General features: G+C 36.0%; 1 protein-coding gene across 2 annotated transcripts in view; it reads left to right on the forward strand.

Annotated features, from left to right (window-relative positions):
• The window catches only part of LRP12 (LDL receptor related protein 12), a 51,742-nt gene that overhangs the window by 27,676 nt on the left and 3,870 nt on the right, over positions 1–20,196 (forward strand). Inside the window, exons 2-6 of one of the 2 annotated variants that reach the window (XM_083827433.1) lie at positions 469–525; positions 7,657–7,792; positions 9,672–9,874; positions 14,601–15,702; positions 16,242–16,374. In XM_083827433.1, coding sequence (XP_083683559.1) covers positions 469–525; positions 7,657–7,792; positions 9,672–9,874; positions 14,601–15,702; positions 16,242–16,374 — 1,631 coding nt within the window. The remainder of the gene's footprint in view (positions 1–468; positions 526–7,656; positions 7,793–9,671; positions 9,875–14,600; positions 15,703–16,241; positions 16,375–20,196) is intronic. The other variant, XM_083827434.1, reaches the window with a different exon arrangement.

Genomic DNA, 20,196 nt, shown 5'->3' on the forward strand with positions numbered 1-20,196 from the left:
CATCTTTCTGTGAAAGGGTATGGGCCACAGGCAGTATGAATTGGATGCATGTCTTCCTACAGCTGTCCTTATTTGCATAGCATTTACTTCTCTCCAGGAGGAGGTGGGGAAGGTGCATTGGAATAAACCTTTCTTGAAAATGGTGGAAAAATAGCACAAAATCTGCCATTTAAAATGTCTGAAGTTTCTCAAAACTCTGCTCCAATAATTTCTTTCCTTTCTTAACTTTCTAATATGTGTAATTGTTCCTAATACGTTAATGATGCTTGTTTTTATTTTTGTTGTATAATAACTTTTTCCTCCATTTTTTCCTCTTAACTTTTACCATAAAATGAACCTAGGCCCTGTAATGTTTAATATTAATTAAAATAACATCAGTTTTGTTCTTTCTGTTCTGTAAAAGGGTATCTGAAGAATTTTTACAAATTTTATCTTGGAAATTAGCTTATTCATTATGTTTAATTTTAGGAAATGGTGCTCTTGCAGAACATTCTGAAAATGTGCATATTTCAGGAGTGTCAACGGGTAAGTCATTTTTTGTAATGTTTAAATTTCATGCATGACTTAAATAGTAAATATTGAAAGCCACCTGGTATCTTATGAAGAGATATTTGGCTATAAAAATTATTACTGCCTTTTGCAGCATGTAATAAGGAATGAAGCAACTGGAACATGGAAAAATTCTCATAAGATAAAATTGATACCTGCATGCTCATGAACAGATTATGCCTTTCTAAGTGGACTGCTTAATTATTTTTCCATACAAACATTGAACTAAGAGAAAAGTTGGTTTAAGTTGAATTGATATTTTCTTTCCACAGTAAAGTTTTTGTGAAATGAAATTTATTGAAATGTAATTTTGGACACTGCTACTATCAAATAATATAAATCCAGGAGTTATGCGTTTCACCTGATTAGATTGAAGCAGTAACTGAAACTGCTGTACACTTGACTGCACATTTTCTTTAATAGAAGAAAAAAAGAATTTTAGAACTCATGAAACTGAGAAACTGATGAGATGCCGGGAGAGTACAGGGCATAATAGCAGCAAACGTTGCTCAAAGGGTGCTTCATTCTTTTCCTGTAAGTCAGTTTTGGGCCTCTTCTGGGCAGCAGCTACAACTGGGACCTGTATTAGTGATGTGACTGTATGTCAGTTAAAGCATTAGATGATACCAGTGTATATTCTTTGTTCCCCAGTGTCAGCTGACCAGTTGGTCGTGTTTTACACTTAAGTGATGCAGATATTCAGAATATGTGCAACTAAGGAGATGACCACCTTCCTTCAATGGGTAGAAGAGTATAAGCCTGATTCTTTACATCGGGAAGCTGCCACTAATCCTTGTAAATCAAAGTGATTTTGACACCATTCTCCTAAAATAAAAGTCAGAATGCAAACTCATTTTATGACAACACGTTGTATAAAATTGGTTTTTGTTGGTTTTTGTGTACACGGTTAAATTTTTAGATTAATGTAACTCAGTGGATGGTCTCTGTTAGAGCGTACAACCTTCTTTCCCCTTCCATTGCTTGCTACACAAACACTATTAACAGGCTAATTATAGAGGATCTTTGCTATCCATTCTTGTGCTGCATCATCAAGGATGTTGTTGTTTTTCAACAGTAATAATGCACCAAGAATCATATATAGCGTGTTTATGGCACACAAATAACAGCAGGGATACTTGCTGCTCTTGGAACAATTGTTGCTGAAATTGATTGTATGAGATATACTGAAAGCTGCATAGGTTTTAACAACATTTCACAATTTGATTTACTGCAACAGACCTGTCACTAGTCACAATATAGGCAGAAAAGCATCTGCTGGGCAAGAGGTGAATGGAATTTTTGACTCTGCTTTCAGTCCTTTGGCCAGCAGGCACAAACAGGCTGTGCCAAGAAGAGGAGAACACAACGTACTTTCTATGCAAGATAACAACAGCTGCTAGAGAGACCTTTAGATCCTTGGAAGAAAGATCCAGCAAGGGCTTCCATTTAAAATAAACATATATTAAAAAAATAGTTTGAACAGTACTGTGTTTTAAAAAACAGCTTTGTGGCTAGGGATATATATATATATATATATAATATGTTAAGATAGAAATTTTAAGAGTAAAGTGAAAAAAATTTCACTGGAGAATTTTGAGATAGCTGGGGGATTCTGTTAGTGAAAGTATGAAGAAAGCATGCAGGCAGACACAGTGGCGTTTCCCTTATGGTCACATGTATATACATCTTAAAATGTAAGTGCGTAGTCCAGGTATAAAAGGTGAGGCTGTACTTGCATAATTGTTGGGTTCCTTTGAAACAATTTGGGTTTCCCAAATGTGTTTGGACTTGGAGATTTTATTTTTCATCAAGCATACCTGGGCAGCTTTACATTTAGCAAAACAATTTTAAACAAAGAGTTTCTGTAAAATAGAACCAAAGACAGCTGGCCTTTGATCTTTCTAATTCCAACTTTAACTTGGTTTTGAAACCAGGCAGGAGATTTTCTTGGACAGTTGCTGCTGGGAAGGAATTTTAAATGAAATGATCGTCTTGATGGTAGATTTCCTGTTGTGCTGCTGCTGTAAAGCTACATGACCTACCTCACTAAATTATGTTTTAATAGCAGAGACTTCTGTGGTCTTTGGTATTTATGCTTCTGCTGTATATTATATCTGCCAAGTTGCAGGTAAACCTCTAATATATGAGCACACTTTTTCTACCAACAGCAGTAATGGAATGTTGTCTCTTGTGTATAAGCTGTCACTACTGAACAAGTGTTAATGCCTTTAAAATCTGAAAATTTGAGAAATATTTTCAGGTCTGTCTTTGTGGTATGTGGCACCATGATTTTCACAAGTGCAAAATTATATTCCCCCACCTCCGTTTGAAAAACTTTCTCTACTGGAGAAAACACTTGTTCACGACAATAATAAAATAAATTCATAACGATTCCTTTTTATCTATTGTGTCCCTGTATTGCAGAGCAAAGGGCATTTTAAATTAGAGGTTTTTCATTGTGACCTGGAGGCAAGGATTCCTATGCCTGCTTCCCCTGTAGTTCTCCAAATAAGACTTTCAGTGGCTCCTGAGAGTTACAAATGCAATAATTATCCTCCCTATTCATGGTTTAGACTTTATCATAACATTATTCTCTTTTTACTCTAAGCTGTTTTAAACACCTTCAGATCATTTATCCAGCTGCATTCATGTCCTTACCATGTCCAATATAATGCATGCCTTATCATCTTGTGGTTCACATTGAAAGCTAATTCTTTTATCTTTTCAACTAATCTCCTGGCATTACTGTGAAGATAAATCCCTAATCTCCCTCTCCCTGCTTTTCTGAAGTGACTTTTTTCTTTGACATGTTGTTCACTGTTGCTACAGGTACTTTACCTCTCTTGCTACAGAATTTTTGGATAACTTTCTTAATTATTTTCTTGTTGTAACTTGAAATTTGAGTTCTGTACCATAAAGTTTTCATTGGCTCTCTTTTGTTTACCAGTCAACATCCTGTAGGTGGTATATAGGTATGTTCTGTAAGCTGGGGTGGTGAACACGTTTCAGGAAGAAGGGAATAAGGAAACCTTTTGTAGAACACGTTTTTAAAAAAAGTCTACAAGAAAATCCACATACACCAGAAAACCGTGTGCAGAGCTTATCATCTCAGCAGTGTTCTTGACCATTACTTTGCACTCTAGTTTGTGAAGCGTCTTCAGTCGTAAGTAAATTATTGCAATCTACTGAACAGAGGTAGGAAAAGTAACAAACAAAATCACAAATATTTTAGTAAAATAAAGGCTGGCAAAGGAAAGAACTTAAAACAGGTAGGAGCTGGAGTAGCAGAATTATACCAAAGAATGCAGTGGTGTCGGGGGAACTGAGAGGAACGTAGGCAGAGACAACACCTATGTAGAAATGTGTTGTACAGAAAGGAGTCAGTCTCACCCAAAGCCCTGTAGCCACCAGCATGGGGAGATTTGAAAATATCCTGGGCTTAAATTGCTGTGCATCCTCTGAGCCTTCTTGGTTTGTTTTGTGCTTCTGTCTTGGTTAGAACTTCATCTCCTTTTTTCCGGACTCATATTGTTATATACGAGTTATACATATATACACATAACATATATATATATATATATGTTATATACGTATCATATATATATATATGTTCATATTGTTATTTTCTTACGTATTTTAAATGCTTTAAAAGCTGGTCTGTTTTTCAGTAATTTTTAAATACTCAAGGCTGCTAGCAATGGAAATTAGAAGTGCAAAATCTCCAGTTTAGGGGAAAATGCTTAGCTTTATGCGCTATCACCTGAATTGTTTTTTGAGTCCCTGGCCTCCTTGATGTTGCTCACATTATTCATGGCTACAAACAGATTAATAAAATGTATGTTAAATTATATTTTTCTCGAAAGCTTTAGAAGAAACATCCTAATTAAGCAGAGGCTTAGGAATTGATTTAAAAGGCTTAGGAGTTGATTTAAAAGGTTTGATATTATCTTTATAAAGTAGATGCCCTTTACAACTGTTTTATTTCAGAAGGTTGTACTTGATTTTAAAAAATCTTCCTGAGAAATTACTCTCAAGATGACAGCACTTCTGAAGTGCAGCTCTGCTTTATAGAAGTCGTATATGTGTGTGTGTGTGTGTGTATATATGTTAAAGTTTTCAAGCAAATAAGAGATTTCTGTTGTCTCCTTAGTTGTAGGAAAGAGATTTTAGTGCATGAATGCATATCAGGTATGGAGGTACATTGAGCCATTGAGCTTACCTGAACCTTCAGTTCAGGTAGCTGCAATTCCCTTTTCAAGTCCGTTTCCTTTTATTTCTTGAACCCCCACTTGGTCGTATGCAAACTCTTCAGTTCGACTTTTCTATCTCAGCATATTGTTCGTTTCACCCTGTGTTTTAGTGCCTGTGTTCATCCTTGCTTCCTCATGCCGTCCTTGTTCTGCTTCTCTTCCAATATTAGACAAGGCTGCAAATGGTCATGTTTTGCCCTCAGCTCTTTAGTGGTAGCTTCGGTGGAAAGAGGGGAAGCCATCTGAAGTGAAAATACAGAAAGTGTAGGGAGACAGCTGGTAGTGAAGGAAAAAAAAAAAAGGTGGGTACAGGGGGACAAAAGAAGCTTGAATATTAGTAAAACTAGAACTTTTCAGGGTGCTTTGAAAACAGCAGCTTGGTTATACAGGCTTTCTCTGTGGAATTTCTTCCAAGCTTGTGTAACAAGTAAAAGTTTCTGCTTGTACTACTGTAGGGACTGGACTGAGAAATGGTAGCTGTCAGCGCTGTGCCAGCGTAGCAAGTTGCAAAACTAATTGCATAGTAATTTACAGTTGATAGCTGTGTTTGGAGGTTTCTATTCAGCAAACACATGCTATACGTATATTTATAGCATGCTGAAGTCTTCGGAGGTGAACTTTGTAAAATTGAATGAACATATGTTGAGTGGATTATTTTGATGCTCTAGGATGAGGTTATCCTCTCTTGTGTTGTCAGGCAAATTTAAAAGCTTCCTCAGAGGTTTTTGATAGCAAAATCTAACATGTTAGCGCGTAAACATCTAAAACCAGATGAATGCTCTAATAATATAAATTTCACCTGAAGGCAGTTTTATTTTAAGCTCTATATCAGTACCAACCAAATAGTGTGTGGAATTGCTTGCCAACATCTGTAAGCTTGGTACAAAACATTTTACACGTTTTAACTTTTTTTTTTGCATGTGTTTTAGTTTCATACCAGTCAAAAATTATTTTTTATTGCAACATTCAATTGTGAAGTTTTTCTTTCCAGTCGTTCCATTTATTGTCTGAACAGATGCAAAATGTATCCAGGTTGCTCATGCAAGGGTAGTGTTCCAAAATACCGTGGTGTTCGAGCACCACCTATAGGGCCTTCTGGAAATTAAAACAAGAAAGCTTAGAGTGAATAGTTAATTAACTATTCAAATAAAATTCTATCTTTCTGTATTTCGAGACTTTTTCTTTCCAAGGTACTTCACTGTGCAGCATGAATTATGCTCTAACAAGAAACATTTGAAAAATTTCTTAAAGCAATGTTGTTTTAAAACACCAGTTGAAAACAGTAAATCTACCGAGTTTTATTTGTGTTTCTAACTTTATATATTCAAGCTAATGCAGCAAATGTTGGCATATGACAGCATTTTTGTCTTTTAATCCTTTTAAACCTATTTTTAGAAATACGTTAGTTATGCTACATTAAAATATTTGTAAGTGATAATAATCATATAGGAATGTAACTTTGTATTACATTGTATCAGAGTTGTTCAATAATTTCAGATCTCTGTACTCTTGAAAAATTTTCTAAAAACTTGATTGTGGATTAAAAATATGAAAACAAAAGGAATAACCTGTTTACATTATTGCAACGTAATTTTAGTAATTATATTTTTACAAGTGCAGTTTATTCTTACACATTTGTTCACTGTGCCAGTTCTGATTTGTCATTTTAATCAAACATATATTGAAAATTTTAAACATTCTAAAGTTCTTGTTCAACAGACAATGATGAAAATGCCTCCCAATTTGTCACAGTTCTTTTCTTTAAACTACTTCTTTGCATAACTGTTGGCTTTACCAGTAAACTTACAGAGTCCACAAGTTTTGGATGAGCAGTGATGAAAGATTAAAATAAAAGAAACGTGGGCAATTATTTTGAATATGTTTTCCGGCCTCTGAAACTTAACAGGGTCATAATTTCAAGCACTGTAGTGAGAGCATTCTGGCCTTCCTATCTATGTGAATGTTGTGAATATTTTATATGACAACTGTTGGATATAAGGCTGTTAAGGAGAAAAAAAAAAAAAACACAAAATTAATAAGAACATTACTTCAAATAAAATTAGCAACACTAAGAACGCTCCAGTGAAAGAAAGAAGCAGCTGAGTTAAGGCCATTGCAGAAAGATACTCCTATAATAAAGTACAAATACAAATGGTTCAGTTACTCTGGTTGGATAGAATTGGTCCTATAAATAAAAGCTTCCCAGTCCATTACCAGAAATGTAGTTATGCAAGTCCCTCTTAAAAATAAATTCTTGTAAACCTAACTTAATATTTGTAAACAAAGTATGTTGCAATAAGTGCTGTTTGCCATCCAAGATCTGGGAATCTTGTGAGAGAAGATCACTTCCATGCCAAGGTCTGGAAGGCCATATTTAAAGTATGGCTAGGCACTGTGTCTTTGTAAGACAGGAAATTTCAGCTACCGGATCATTTTGCTTTAATTTATTTCTCACTTTCCAAGACATTTGTCACTATAAGGTGTAAATGCATAGTTACATTGAATCAAATTTTTGTGAGGGCAAAAAAGTAAGATTAAGAAATACTAAATATTTCACTGAATAAAGATGTCAAAGTCAGTATGTATTAATATATATTTTTTTAAATGTATTAATCTGTGGTATACTAACTGATAATAGTACAAGCTTCTGCACTGGAAAAGTTGGAAGACATCTTCCAACTGACTTATTATGGCCTTTGTCCATTAGCAGCTACTTTAGACATTTGTTTTTACTGCAACCTCATCTAACTCGATGTGATATTTTCCCTGGTAAGTGCTGATGATTAATTTTGTCCTACTGCCGTTTAAAAATTAATCAAATTGCTTTTTGTGTGCTTTCTATATGCATATTTTTTAGCTTGTGGAGATATTCCAGAACAAATTCGATCACCAAGTGGGACAATCACAAGTCCAGGTTGGCCTTCTGAGTATCCTGCCCGAATCAACTGTAGCTGGTACATCCATGCAAACCCAGGGGAGATCATTACTATCAGGTAATGGTGGTTCCTGTATTAACTGCATGGACTGAAGAAGTACTGACTAAGTATTTTTAACTGGTTTGTTGTGTATAATTATTTCCTCTATCTTCCTTGTAAATGTAGGATTTCCATTTTGTCCTTTTTTTTTAACCTTTGAGTTACTCTTAACGCAGCCATGTAGCATTTGTTTTCTGAACCTTCTTTGCTTCTATGTATAGGGATAAAAATTATTTTTTTTCAAATTATGTCAACTCACAACTTCTGTTGAAAGCAGTAAGAGCTATTGGATGATAGAAATAGCATCCATTTCCGTTCAGTAGTATGGAAGCAAGAGCTAACTCTTTCTGAAGAATAGTAAAGCTGGGACAAATATGAGTGCTTCTATAAATATGGTTCTAAATTTACATAAGTTAATGAGAGAGTGACTAGCTTTTTTTTCTTAATTTTAAAAGAATATAATCAAAATGCTCATATATATTTTATAATATATTGTGGCATATTGTAACTGTCAGTATTAAAAGGTATGTTATAAAGCTAAAGTTGATCATTTTCTTGCTGAGTGTTGTCATGCCCATTCCTCCTCATCCCAAGTATATTTTCAAAACTGCAGAGTTGAAAACCAGAATAAATATGTTCTGTATGCTCATTTATTTGAACTCTTTTTAATTTCTCTGAAATATAAGAATCTTTTATTCAAAAATGTGTATGGGCAATTCTCTAATGCTTCATTACTACAGAATCTCGTGGTGTGCTTAAAAGTAACAGGGAATAAATAGTAAATCAATAGATAAAATAGTGGTTTTGGAAGTGCTGACTCCACAGTTTCAGATACCTTGTAACATTTGGAAAGAAGTAGTATAAAAAGTTGTGTAAGTTCTCATCAGTTCATTCTCTGTTAATGCCACAACAGAAGTCTAGGTTTGTTCTAGCATCAGGATACAAATTGGTACTGTTTCATAGGCAGCTCATACTACTGATTATGAAACTCTTTCTAATACAGACCTGCTGAGTAAGAAGAAGCTCTTCATTAGCAAGTATCTGCTTTGACATCAGTTACTTCTTTAATTTTTTTTTGAATTTAAACAATCTTTCTACTAAATGTTAAACTGTCATTAACACAATGTAGAATAGGTAAAAGTGCACATCTATTAGAATGCTTTCTAAAATCTTTCATACAATTTATTTTTAATAAAACTTCTTTTTTCTCTCACGTTGTTTTCTTTCACTCATCTTCCTAGCATACATTTCACATTTCATTTCAGGTTTACAGCTCTGTTGTCTGTGCTGACCTGCTTTGCCTAGACTATCTCCCCTTTGCACTTCATTACCATGGCAGCATGCCTTTATATAGCTGTAGTCAAAGCTTGGGTAATATCTTCCATGACATATCCATTGGGTAACTGAGTAGTGCAACTGAGGGCAACTCTTATCTTAAATAGTAGTTTTGAACAATTTAGCTGAACTTGCAATGTCAAGTCCTGTCATTGGCAAAGTGTAGCATTAGCTAAAGTTCTGCTGAAATTTAGTTTAAATAAAATCACTTAGTAGCATATGAAAATCATTAAATGAGGTTCAAAATGCAATTTCATGCATAGAATTATTTAAAATTTTTCCTTAAAGTGAAAGATTATTTATTTATTTAGGCAAAACTGAGCTTTTAAAGTAGTAAATGCAATATTGTGGTTGACAGAATGGATTCTTGCAGCCCTTATAACATAAGAGTATTAACACCACAAGGTTGAATTGTATTCTTACCTGGATAGAAAAGCCATTACTTTTATTTCAGACCAGAAGAGTACTTTCAACTAATTTCCATTTTTATGTATAGTACTTCATCAGCTTGGTTGGGTTAATAGCCAGGTCAGTAGCAATTTTGACCTCTCTTCTCTTTCAGCTTTCAAGATTTTGATGTTCAGGGATCACGCCGATGCAGCTCAGATTGGTTGACAATTGGAAGCTACAAGAATATTGAAGGCTATAGAGCGTGTGGCTCCTCCATTCCTTCACCATACATCTCTTCACAGGATCATGTTTGGATCAGATTTCATTCAGACGACAGCATCTCCAGAAAAGGCTTCAGATTAGCCTACTTTGCTGGTATGTTTCAAGTGATACCTAGTACACAGTTTCATGGGTTTTCTTTTCTGGTTTAAGATCTATTTCCTTGTAGTAGGGTGCAGTATATGTATTTCCTGTAGTCAGTTCAGGCCTTATTGAAATCAGGGAAAATATACGTCATGTGAAGTATTTTAATCCCATCACAATTTGAGTATTCAAAGCTGGAATTATAACATTTACGATAATACTCAGAATTAATAAACTGAATGATTTGGGGGAAAAAAATCAGTTAATACTAGGTAAATGGAATATGTTCTTTGTTTTTTCCTACATAGCCTAAGATTTGATTTTTTTCCATCAGAATAAAATCAGTTTGTTAAATAGTTGGGTAGACTTCTGAGTTGCGTAAGTATGGCAAGAGAAGGAAGAAATAGTGTGGTTGGTTATGTATTTTTTTTTGTTTGGTTTGTTTATTTACACTTCTCACAGAAATCGTATCTTTTTTTTCCTATTTCTGGTATATATAATCTCTTTAAATATAAAAATAAATCATGCATTTATGATAATTTACTTTAGCCAAGTACAGACATGGTTTTGTACAAGTGACTTTTTTCTTGAATAATTCAAGCATGCAATATAAACTAGTTACCAACAGTAATACTTTGAGACTGTTTTGTGTGCAATTTTTGCTCTAGTAGCTGTTGCCCAGAGAGAGAGGAGGAAGCCAGTCATTAATAAGGGCTAGTTCAAAACTGTTTTCTGGCATTATGAGGTTGTAGGATTTTATATAATAGCATGATCGTGGTGTTCTGAGTCTTCATCATAAGAAATACTGGATTAGATTCTTCTTTGCTTTTGTAATGTTTTTGTATTAATATTTTGTATTTTCTTGCTCATACTCCATGCTCTGACATGCTCCAGATCTCTGCACACCTGCATTCAATTCCTCTCCTATATGAAACAACTCATATTCTCTTATACCTATCCACAGCCACCTGTGTTCAAAACTACTTCACCAAGCCTCGGTAAAAGTACCAATCTTTTGTACTCTGACCCAGGTTTGCCCATTCTGTATTCTGCACTCTTTCTAATGGCTTCCTTCACCCTGTCAGAGCTCTTCTTTCAAATCTAAAATTCCTAGGAGGGCTTACCCCTCTATCACACATTTTGAAGCCTGTGAAAAAGTTCCCTCTATGCTTCAGCTCCTTGCAGTTTAGCAAGGCTGGGGCGAAGTAATGTAGCCATGCTTTTGATGCAGACTCAGCTTTCAGGTCAATATTCCACCAGGATTTTTTGCTTACTGTCTCATCAAAAAGCATGACCGGAAGAAAAAGTTACTGCCTAATCAGTAATCCTTCACTACTGTTTCTGCTAACTGCGCACAGACACCCTATGCTGGGCATTGGCTTCTGCCCGACTTATCTCAGTGGCTCAGAGGAAAGGTAGAGTTCCTGCCTGGAGGGTTATGAGCAAGAAGAACATTTTGGATAGGGATGTGGATTTGGGGGGGGCAAGCCACAGGCGTAATAGAGTTTTTTTGAAAATCCTTTTCTGTCTTTTCCTCTAATCTTGAAACAATTTCACTGTGTAACCCCCTTTTGGAAGAAGCTATAACATTTCAACAAGCATTTTTTTCTTATGTTACTTGATTTCTTCTTGCTAGCATCATGCAATAGTACTCAGCTTAACACCTCAACAGATAATTTAGTCCTCTGTTTCTGAATGTATTTTTAATAGTTTAAATGTATATTTTTAAAAATGATCCTACTGAAATTGGCTTGATATTGGTCCGCATACTAGATAAGATACTTGGTAAGTATTTTATATTTGAGATGGTAGTATTGTGTTTCACAGATCAGGGTGGTCCTCTAAAATTGTGAAGTGTCCTGTGTGTGAGACAACAGTTGAAAAACCTGCTTGAGTAATCTTTTAATTGGCTCTGCTTTGCAGCGTGAAAAAGAGACTCCTGAAATACCAGCTATGTTTTTGCTATACGTTCCGTTGTGCCATTGTGGTTTTTGATTCCTCCTCACTATTGTTACGCAGTAGTGCTCAGTTTAGCACCTCACCAGACTATCTATTTCAATGTTTCTAAGGCACTTCTTAAAGGTGGCATGTGATTGAAGAAAAAGGGGGTAAAAAAGTATTGTGTTGCACAGATACTATTTAGATTTACTTGTACTGAAATGATAGAAGCAATAGAGATCGCAGGCCTAAAAAGGACCATTAGAGAGCCCTGCATTTAAAATCTGGTGTGGAAGTAGATAATGTCTTTAAGGAAAATATTCATATTTCATTTTAAACAAAAACAACAACAAAAAATTCCATGTAGGAAACATACTTAACCATAAGGTAAAATTTTGTGATCACTTTGTCTTCCCTCTGTCTCCATTAGGTGTATCCTAATGGGTCAGAGATTACTAATCATTGATGTTTAGTGAAAAATAGCGTTAATAAAGGTAAAGAAGTTTATGTTCCCTTATACATGGAAGAATTGCATTAGTCCTTTGGCTACAACTGCACTTGAGTTTTTGCTGATTATCTTGTCCTATCCCAAAGTCTCTTGAGGTATAACTTGCAAGGATAGTTTTATTTTGTGCATATTCCTAATTATTTTATCACTTAATGTTTGATTCGTAAGTAAGATTTCCTGATGTAATGACTCAAGGATCATTGATTAAAAATGCTAACTTAGGGTCAAGTAGGCTGCTCTTTTCTGGGAAGTTTAAAAGCCTACAGAAGAAGTGTTTAAGTTGAAATTGTCTCTTGTTTCATTACTACAACATTGCCATGAATGTTTACAGCTCTGTGTTATATTTTTCTACTCAACATTTTTCAGAGTTCTGCAAAGTAGAAACGGTGAGCTAGACTATAATCAGTACTTGAACAAGTTCACCAACTCTTACGCATATAATACTGTATTGCCCTCTACCTATGGCCCACAGTGATAGGACTGTCATGATCAGTCTAGGAGTGAATTCATGCGTACAAGTTTCACATTCAAAGTCCAGGATCATCCTAAGTATTTGCCATGCTAATATTACGTATGCTGTGTGTGTATCAGAATAAGATCATGTCATTTATACTAGATCTGTTCTTGTGTGGTTTTGTTGTTTTTTTTTATGAAATAAGAATTTTCTAGAACTTAATCACCAGTGAATTTGTTGACTTAAATACTCTTGAGCATTGATCTTAACATTTATCACCCTTGTTGGTTCCACATTTTCCTGTACTCATTTTTTAAAAGCCTTAGCATTTTTGAGATGTTTCAAATGCTGATATTGTTATTGCATCTTTTTTTTAAAGTTGATTCTTTTAAGGTAGCATATTTCTTTTTAATGCTTTCCAAGCATTAATGAAATAGTGGAAAAAAAACACAGATGTGATGTGACTTGACCTATCACAGCAGATCAGTTGCAGCAAGGGAAATCAGGACTTAGGTATGAGGAGTCTTATCAGTTTGAGTGGTTCAGCACTGGAACCTTGAAAATACTTGATCGGATAAGGCCCTGGACAACCCAACCAAACTTCACTTAGTCTTGTTATGGGCAGATTATGTTATTAGGTGATGTCCAGAGATCCCTTCCAATCTGAACTGTTTTGTTGTAAAGCAAGATAGAACCCCCGCTTCTCTTGGGAAAGTCTGCATTTCAGTAAGTTCATCATCGTTGTCCCTGTCCTGTTTCTTTTTTAAAACCATAAGTACAGTGTTATTTAGATTTAGTATGTATCTGTCTAAATTATTTCTTGAATTACTGCTGTGTAGGACCATCTGCATTGCAGATTTTTTTAATGTTTTTTTTTTGGAGGATTGACCGTGGCAGTTTGTTTTATAGCCTGTTTTACAGTCTGTACCATCATCTTCATAAATTTAGTGATTTTGAATGATACGGGGTATTTGACTCAGCTAAGTTGTTACAGAGATTAAATAAATTGTTTCTGAGGCATGCTTCAGTGTTCAACATGGATGGAACCTTTATAAATGAATCCTGGCAAAAAAAAAAAATGTTGGTTACAAGTGTGGTAGTAGCCACTAGACCACATTTTTATAAATAAAGGTGTCTTAACTTTTTTCAGAATTAAAAAAAAAAAATCCATACTTTCTGGACCACTACTTGCATCCTTAATGTTTAAGGCATAATTGTGTGCTTAGCCAAGTATACGTTTGTGCTTTTCAGTGCAATCTTCTCTCTTGATTGCTGGAGGAGAGCCAAGAGGAGACAGTGGGAAGAGAGTGAGGAGAGAAATTTCTGTCTTAGATTGGGGGTAATAAGCGACCTTCAACTGTCAGCTTCTCTCTTGCTATAGATCCTTACGTACAAGGTATAAGGTAGGAACCTGTGAAAATGGGAGAGAGGACAAACTGCTTTTAGGAGAAGGAATTTGAGGAGGTGACTACAGGACAAAATGTTTCTATAGCTAGCGTGTACGAGAAGAGAAACAGTCTTCCTGACGTATTTTTTGCACCTTAGAAGCTGGGTTTTTCGATCACCATGAAAGAGCATTGTTTTCTTGCATAGGTTAAAGTTATTTAACTGAACGTAGCTAAGAACGACACTCATGCTGATGCGCTCACAGAACGTAGACTTCAAAAGCTGCTTTATCTTGAAACATTGAAAGCTGTGATGATTTACAGAGATCTTAAATAGTTGTTTTACCATTGTGATCTACTTGGTGCGGCAAATAAATATGCAACACAAACCATAAATCATTCTCTTTCTTTAGAATGTAGTGTTTTTATTACTCTTTTTCCCTTCTTCCCCAGGAAAGTCTGATGAACCAAATTGTGATTGTGACCAGTTTCATTGTGCTAATGGGAAGTGTATTCCAGAAGCTTGGAAGTGTAATAATATGGATGAGTGTGGAGACAACTCTGACGAAGAAATCTGTGCCAAAGCTAATCCTCCAACAGTTTCTTCCTTTCAACCTTGTGCTAACAATCAGTTCCAGTGTCTTTCTCGCTTCACCAAGCTTTATACTTGCCTTCCAGAATCTTTAAAATGTGATGGTAACATCGATTGTCTTGACCTAGGAGACGAAATAGACTGTGATGTGCCAACATGTGGGCAGTGGTTAAAATACTTTTATGGTACTTTCAGTTCTCCCAACTATCCTGACTTCTATCCACCTGGAAGCAACTGCACCTGGCTGATAGACACTGGTGATCATCGCAAAGTAATTTTGCGATTCACGGATTTTAAACTTGATGGTACAGGCTATGGAGACTATGTCAAAATATATGATGGATTAGAAGAGAATCCACGGAGGCTGTTGCGTGTGCTAACAGCATTTGACTCTCATGCTCCCCTCACGGTTGTTTCATCCTCAGGACAGATAAGAGTGCATTTTTGTGCTGACAAAGTGAATGCTGCAAGAGGATTCAATGCCACCTATCAAGTGGATGGTTTCTGTTTGCCCTGGGAAATTCCATGTGGTGGAAACTGGGGTTGCTACACGGAGCAGCAACGCTGTGATGGCTACTGGCACTGTCCAAACGGAAGGGATGAAACCAACTGCACCATGTGCCAAAGAGATGAGTTTCCCTGTTCTCGAAATGGTGTTTGCTACCCCCGTTCAGATCGCTGCAACTACCAGAATCATTGCCCTAATGGTTCAGATGAAAAAAATTGTTTCTTCTGTCAGCCAGGAAATTTTCATTGTAAAAATAACCGCTGTGTGTTTGAGAGCTGGGTTTGTGATTCTCAAGATGACTGTGGTGATGGCAGTGATGAAGAGAATTGCCCAGTCATTGTGCCCACTAGAGTAATAACCGCAGCTGTCATTGGGAGTCTTATTTGCGGACTGCTGCTTGTCATTGCACTGGGATGTACTTGTAAATTGTACTCACTCAGGATGTTTGAGCGAAGGTAAGTAAAACAGACGGACTCGGGTACTTAAATTTTTAAAATGCTTTCATATCTTTTGTTGAATCATTACTTGAAACACTTTTATTCATATACAATTATTTTTTCATGTGTTTTCTAAAGGTTTGTTTCTCTTTGACAGTAAGAGGTTAGTTGAAAGGGAATAGAAGTATTCTGATCATTTAACTGTTTTTACGTTATTACCCAAAAGAAAATGTAGAAATGCTTCATTTTTGCAGTTAATATTTCAAATCTGTCTAACAATTTTTCTTCTATTGTAGACTCTGTCGTGCCATGATTACTCACTCTTCACTTTTTAAAAATATTTTTAGCATCTGTAATGGTGTCTTTTATATTTAGCCAATGCATTTTCTTAGGAATTTATTGTTGCAGGGGTGGTGTTTTTTTTGTTCTTTTATGATCTGGACAGACCCATGGGAATGACTGCAAGGACTTACTGTATTTTGAATAAATTAAATTGACATTTAGATTTAAATCTTTATCATAGTTTTATGTATTATGATTTTTTTTCTCTTTGAAAGATCATTTGAAACTCACTTGTCAAGGGTTGAGGCTGAACTGTTAAGAAGAGAAGCTCCTCCGTCTTATGGACAGTTAATTGCCCAGGGTTTAATTCCACCAGTTGAAGATTTTCCTGTTTGTTCACCAAACCAGGTAAGACTCCAAAAATCAGGCAGACTAGTCAAAACTTAAAGATACTAAAATCTATTTTGCATTCCTTGTCCTTTTTTGTTTGTTTTATAGCATTTCCTTTTCTTCCTTTCATGCCGATTAGTATTACACTAAAGATTAGCTGTTGGACAAATCATAATAATGGTAGCACCACACAGTTTAATTTGCAGATTTTTTTTATTGTTGAAGGCCAGTAATGCACAGTATAGAATCATTCTTGCTGGAAAAAGTTAGTATAGAGTGATAGACCCAGCTGTATGCTCTGTATTATGTTGTGGAAGTTAAGATTGCAAGCTAGCACTTGAAAATTTGGGAAAGATTAGAGTATGCAAAACCATTATACACACATCCACTGTGCATATGTGTTTAGGTATGATCAAGCCTACTATGCATTGGAAAAAATGATGGTAAAGGCAAGGCTATAATATAACATTAATGGCAAAGTAACAAAGTAAATTGAGTATATAGGAGTTAATCATATCTGCCCATCTTGATACTCATAGGTAGCATTAGCACAATTTTATTTGGCTAAGGAAAATATCTATCAAAACAGCTTTTTCCATTAAAAAAATAAATTGGCGTTTGGTTAAAATATTCTAGTGTGTGAAATAGAAGAAAAGTCTAGGAATCTTGCTGTAGTGCTGCGCTAGTATTGGTATTAAGCTGTGTTGTGTTGCATTTAATACAGCAAAGTTTACTGTTAGCTAGTGTTGGTGGGCAGGTAAGAAAAATCATTACAACACCATAAGGGGAGAGTTTTCTCTATTTTAAGTGGAACTGATTTCATTACACTTACTCTGCCATAGATTTCACTTATTATTTCATGCATGCATGTTCACAAGAAGCAGGATGTTTGAAACAAAGTAGTCTTGCAAGGATTACTTATGGTGATACAGAGCTAACACCAGTTACTGTGTCCTCATCACATGTCCTGTGTTCTTTCTGATGGGTGACCGTGTGCTGTTCTGTGTGCCTTCTGTCAACTTTGGGATGCGGGTGACCACAGTCTTTTGCTTCCTTACTCTGCCCCACCTCTGTTTTTTCTCACTTGACTGACTGACTTCTTTGTATTGTGTTGCGATTATTGTTGTAGTCTGTTCTTTTTATGAACTAGGTGTCTAGAGAAGCTGTATGTGATTGTACTGATTCCCCACTGATGAAGATACATGCTATTCTTTTATCTTTTCTACTGTTATCTGCATTTCATGCCTACATTTCTCTTCCTACTCCATCTATATGATCTTAACATTTTAATTAAAAATTTCTTCAGAAGTAGATTGCATTACCCTATAGTAGCACACTTGCTATTACTCCGCTGCTTAGGTAAATGGTACAAATTGGGGATTGTGATCCATCACAAATGATTTTATACAGTAAAGGAAGAAAAAAGTTGCAGTTGGTATGAGAGACTTTGAAAGCAGACCCAAAACTATACATTGTGAAAATTTCTTAGTAGATAAATTGGCAATAGAAAGGTCATTTGAATGGAAAACAAGCTCTTCTTTCTAGAGCTAACAAATATTTTTGTAAGCACATGAGCTTCGTAAAGAATGCTAATAATGCATGCTATAGAATCACTCATTCTCACTGGAGGGGTTATCATGTTTAAGCTTAAAAACAATTCTGTACGCCTATGGGTTTGGCTTGCTGTCCTCTTTTTTTTGAAATTAAGGGTGTCCCTCAGCTGTCTGTTTTGGGACCAGTGCTGTTTTATATCTTTATCAACGTCAAAGACAGTGGGACCAAGCGCATGCTCAGCAAGTTTGCAGATGACACCAAGCTGAATGATGCATTCGGCACACCAGAAGGAAGGGATGCCATCCAAAGGGACCTGGGCAAGCTTGAGAAGTGGGCCCATGTGAACCTAATGAGGTTCAACAGGGCCAAGTGCGAAGTGCTGCACCTGGGTCAGGGCAATCCCAGACATCAGTACAGACTGGGAGAAGAACTCATTGAAGGCAGCCCTGCAGAGAAGGATTTGGGGATGTTGGTGGATGAAAAACTTGACACAAGCCAACAGTGTGCGCTTGCAGCCCAGAAGGCCAACTGCATCCTGGGCTGCATCACCAGAGGCACGGCCAGCAGGTTGAGGGAGGTGATTGTCCTCCTCTGCTCTGCCCTCGTGAGGCCCCACCTGGAGTGCTGCATCCAGGTCTGGGGGCCCCCAGCACAAGAAAGTTGTGGATGTTAGAGTGGGTCCAGAGGAAGGTGAGAGGAAGATCCTCAGAGGGCTGGAGCACCTCTCCTATGGAGAAGGCTGAGAGAGCTGGGGATGTTCAGCCTGGAGAAGAGAAGGCTCTAGGCAGACTTCTTGCGGCCTTTCAGTACTTAAAGGTGACTTTAAAAATAAAAAATGGAGAGCAACTTTTCAAAGAATTTTTTTCAAAAGAAATTAAACTTCACCAGTTTGTGACGCAGCTATTCTCACAAGTCTCCTAAAGTAGGGCTAGGTCAAGAAAGTCTGTTAAGAGAGTGCAATTGCTATGCCCAGATACGTAATTCCTCTGGTACAGGCAACTTGAAACAAAACAATGTTTCCTACACATGCCTACCCTGTATAGGTTTTTCAGATTTGGTGCGTGTGAACATATTTAGGAATAATCAGACTTTCAGGTGAACTTAGTTTGCTCAGTCCTGTTTTTCATCATGAAACCCCACAAAGATTGCCTAAAGATCTTGGTTTTTACTAAAAATCAAATCTCTTGATAGAGAGGACAATTCTGAAAAACCCAGATATGTAGTGGCTATGTCAGGGGTTGTTACTGAAGCTTTTAAAAAACTATGCAATTACAGAAATTCATTTATCAGTTGAGTTAAATTGAATTAGCTAGTTGTTATTGTTTTGGGTATAGTTTTGGTTTGTTTTATTTTAATTCAAATATAATGGAATTCGTGGCAATCTTCCCTAGTAACACATAACTTGTAGATGCTTCTTAGTCTTTCAATGTAACCGTGATTTCATACTCCTTAAAAATACTAACGCAAATATTGATGCATGTACAATAGTTTTGAACAATTAAAGCTCTTCGGTTGTTTTGATTTGGATATAATGCTTTGTGTATAAAGCTGATGTGTGCCTTCAGTACTGGATTTTCGAGGGTAGGGAGCAGTCTCTCCAGTACCTTTTGAAAGTAAGGCTACTGAACATATGTATTTATATACTTGAATTCAAATGTCATTCTATGAATTACTGGAAGGGAAGAGGTAGATGAAAGTACATGAAAGTGTTATTTGGATACTGTTGTATGCCCTGTGGCATCTGAAGGACTATGGAAGGGAGTTGAATATGATGTCAGATCACTGAAGTTCACTGTAAACAAAGTGAAATGTATACATATATGTTATGTTAATCATTTAAAAAAAAAAAAGGCTGTTCCGAAGAATATTCTATTTTGTTTTTACAATAATCTTCATTAAAAGGATGTGAATATGGATTTTATCCTGTAATTCAGTGCAGCAATGAGTACTTCCAGAGTCGTGGACATCTGGCAGATTTTCTGCCCTAATGTTTCTGAGAGCTGAGCTACTTGGCTGAGGCATTATTTTCTCTAATTTTGAATACGGGAATCCCAAGCCAAAGGTATTAGTATGATCATGTTACCTTACAACTTAGAAGTTGCACAAGATATTAAGCAGAAAAATTCAGGCACGTATTGTTCCGTAACTGACTAGAAAATTTATACCAAAATTGAGAAACATATGATTTAGAACACATAAGATAATTTTAATTAAACAGAAGCATGAAACCATCTTGAAACTGGAATTAAATGATTATGCAAGAATGGGGGAAAAAACTACAAGCAT

Source organism: Anser anser, assembly GCF_964211835.1.
Source record: "Anser anser genome assembly, chromosome: 2".
Lineage (NCBI taxonomy): Eukaryota > Metazoa > Chordata > Aves > Anseriformes > Anatidae > Anser > Anser anser.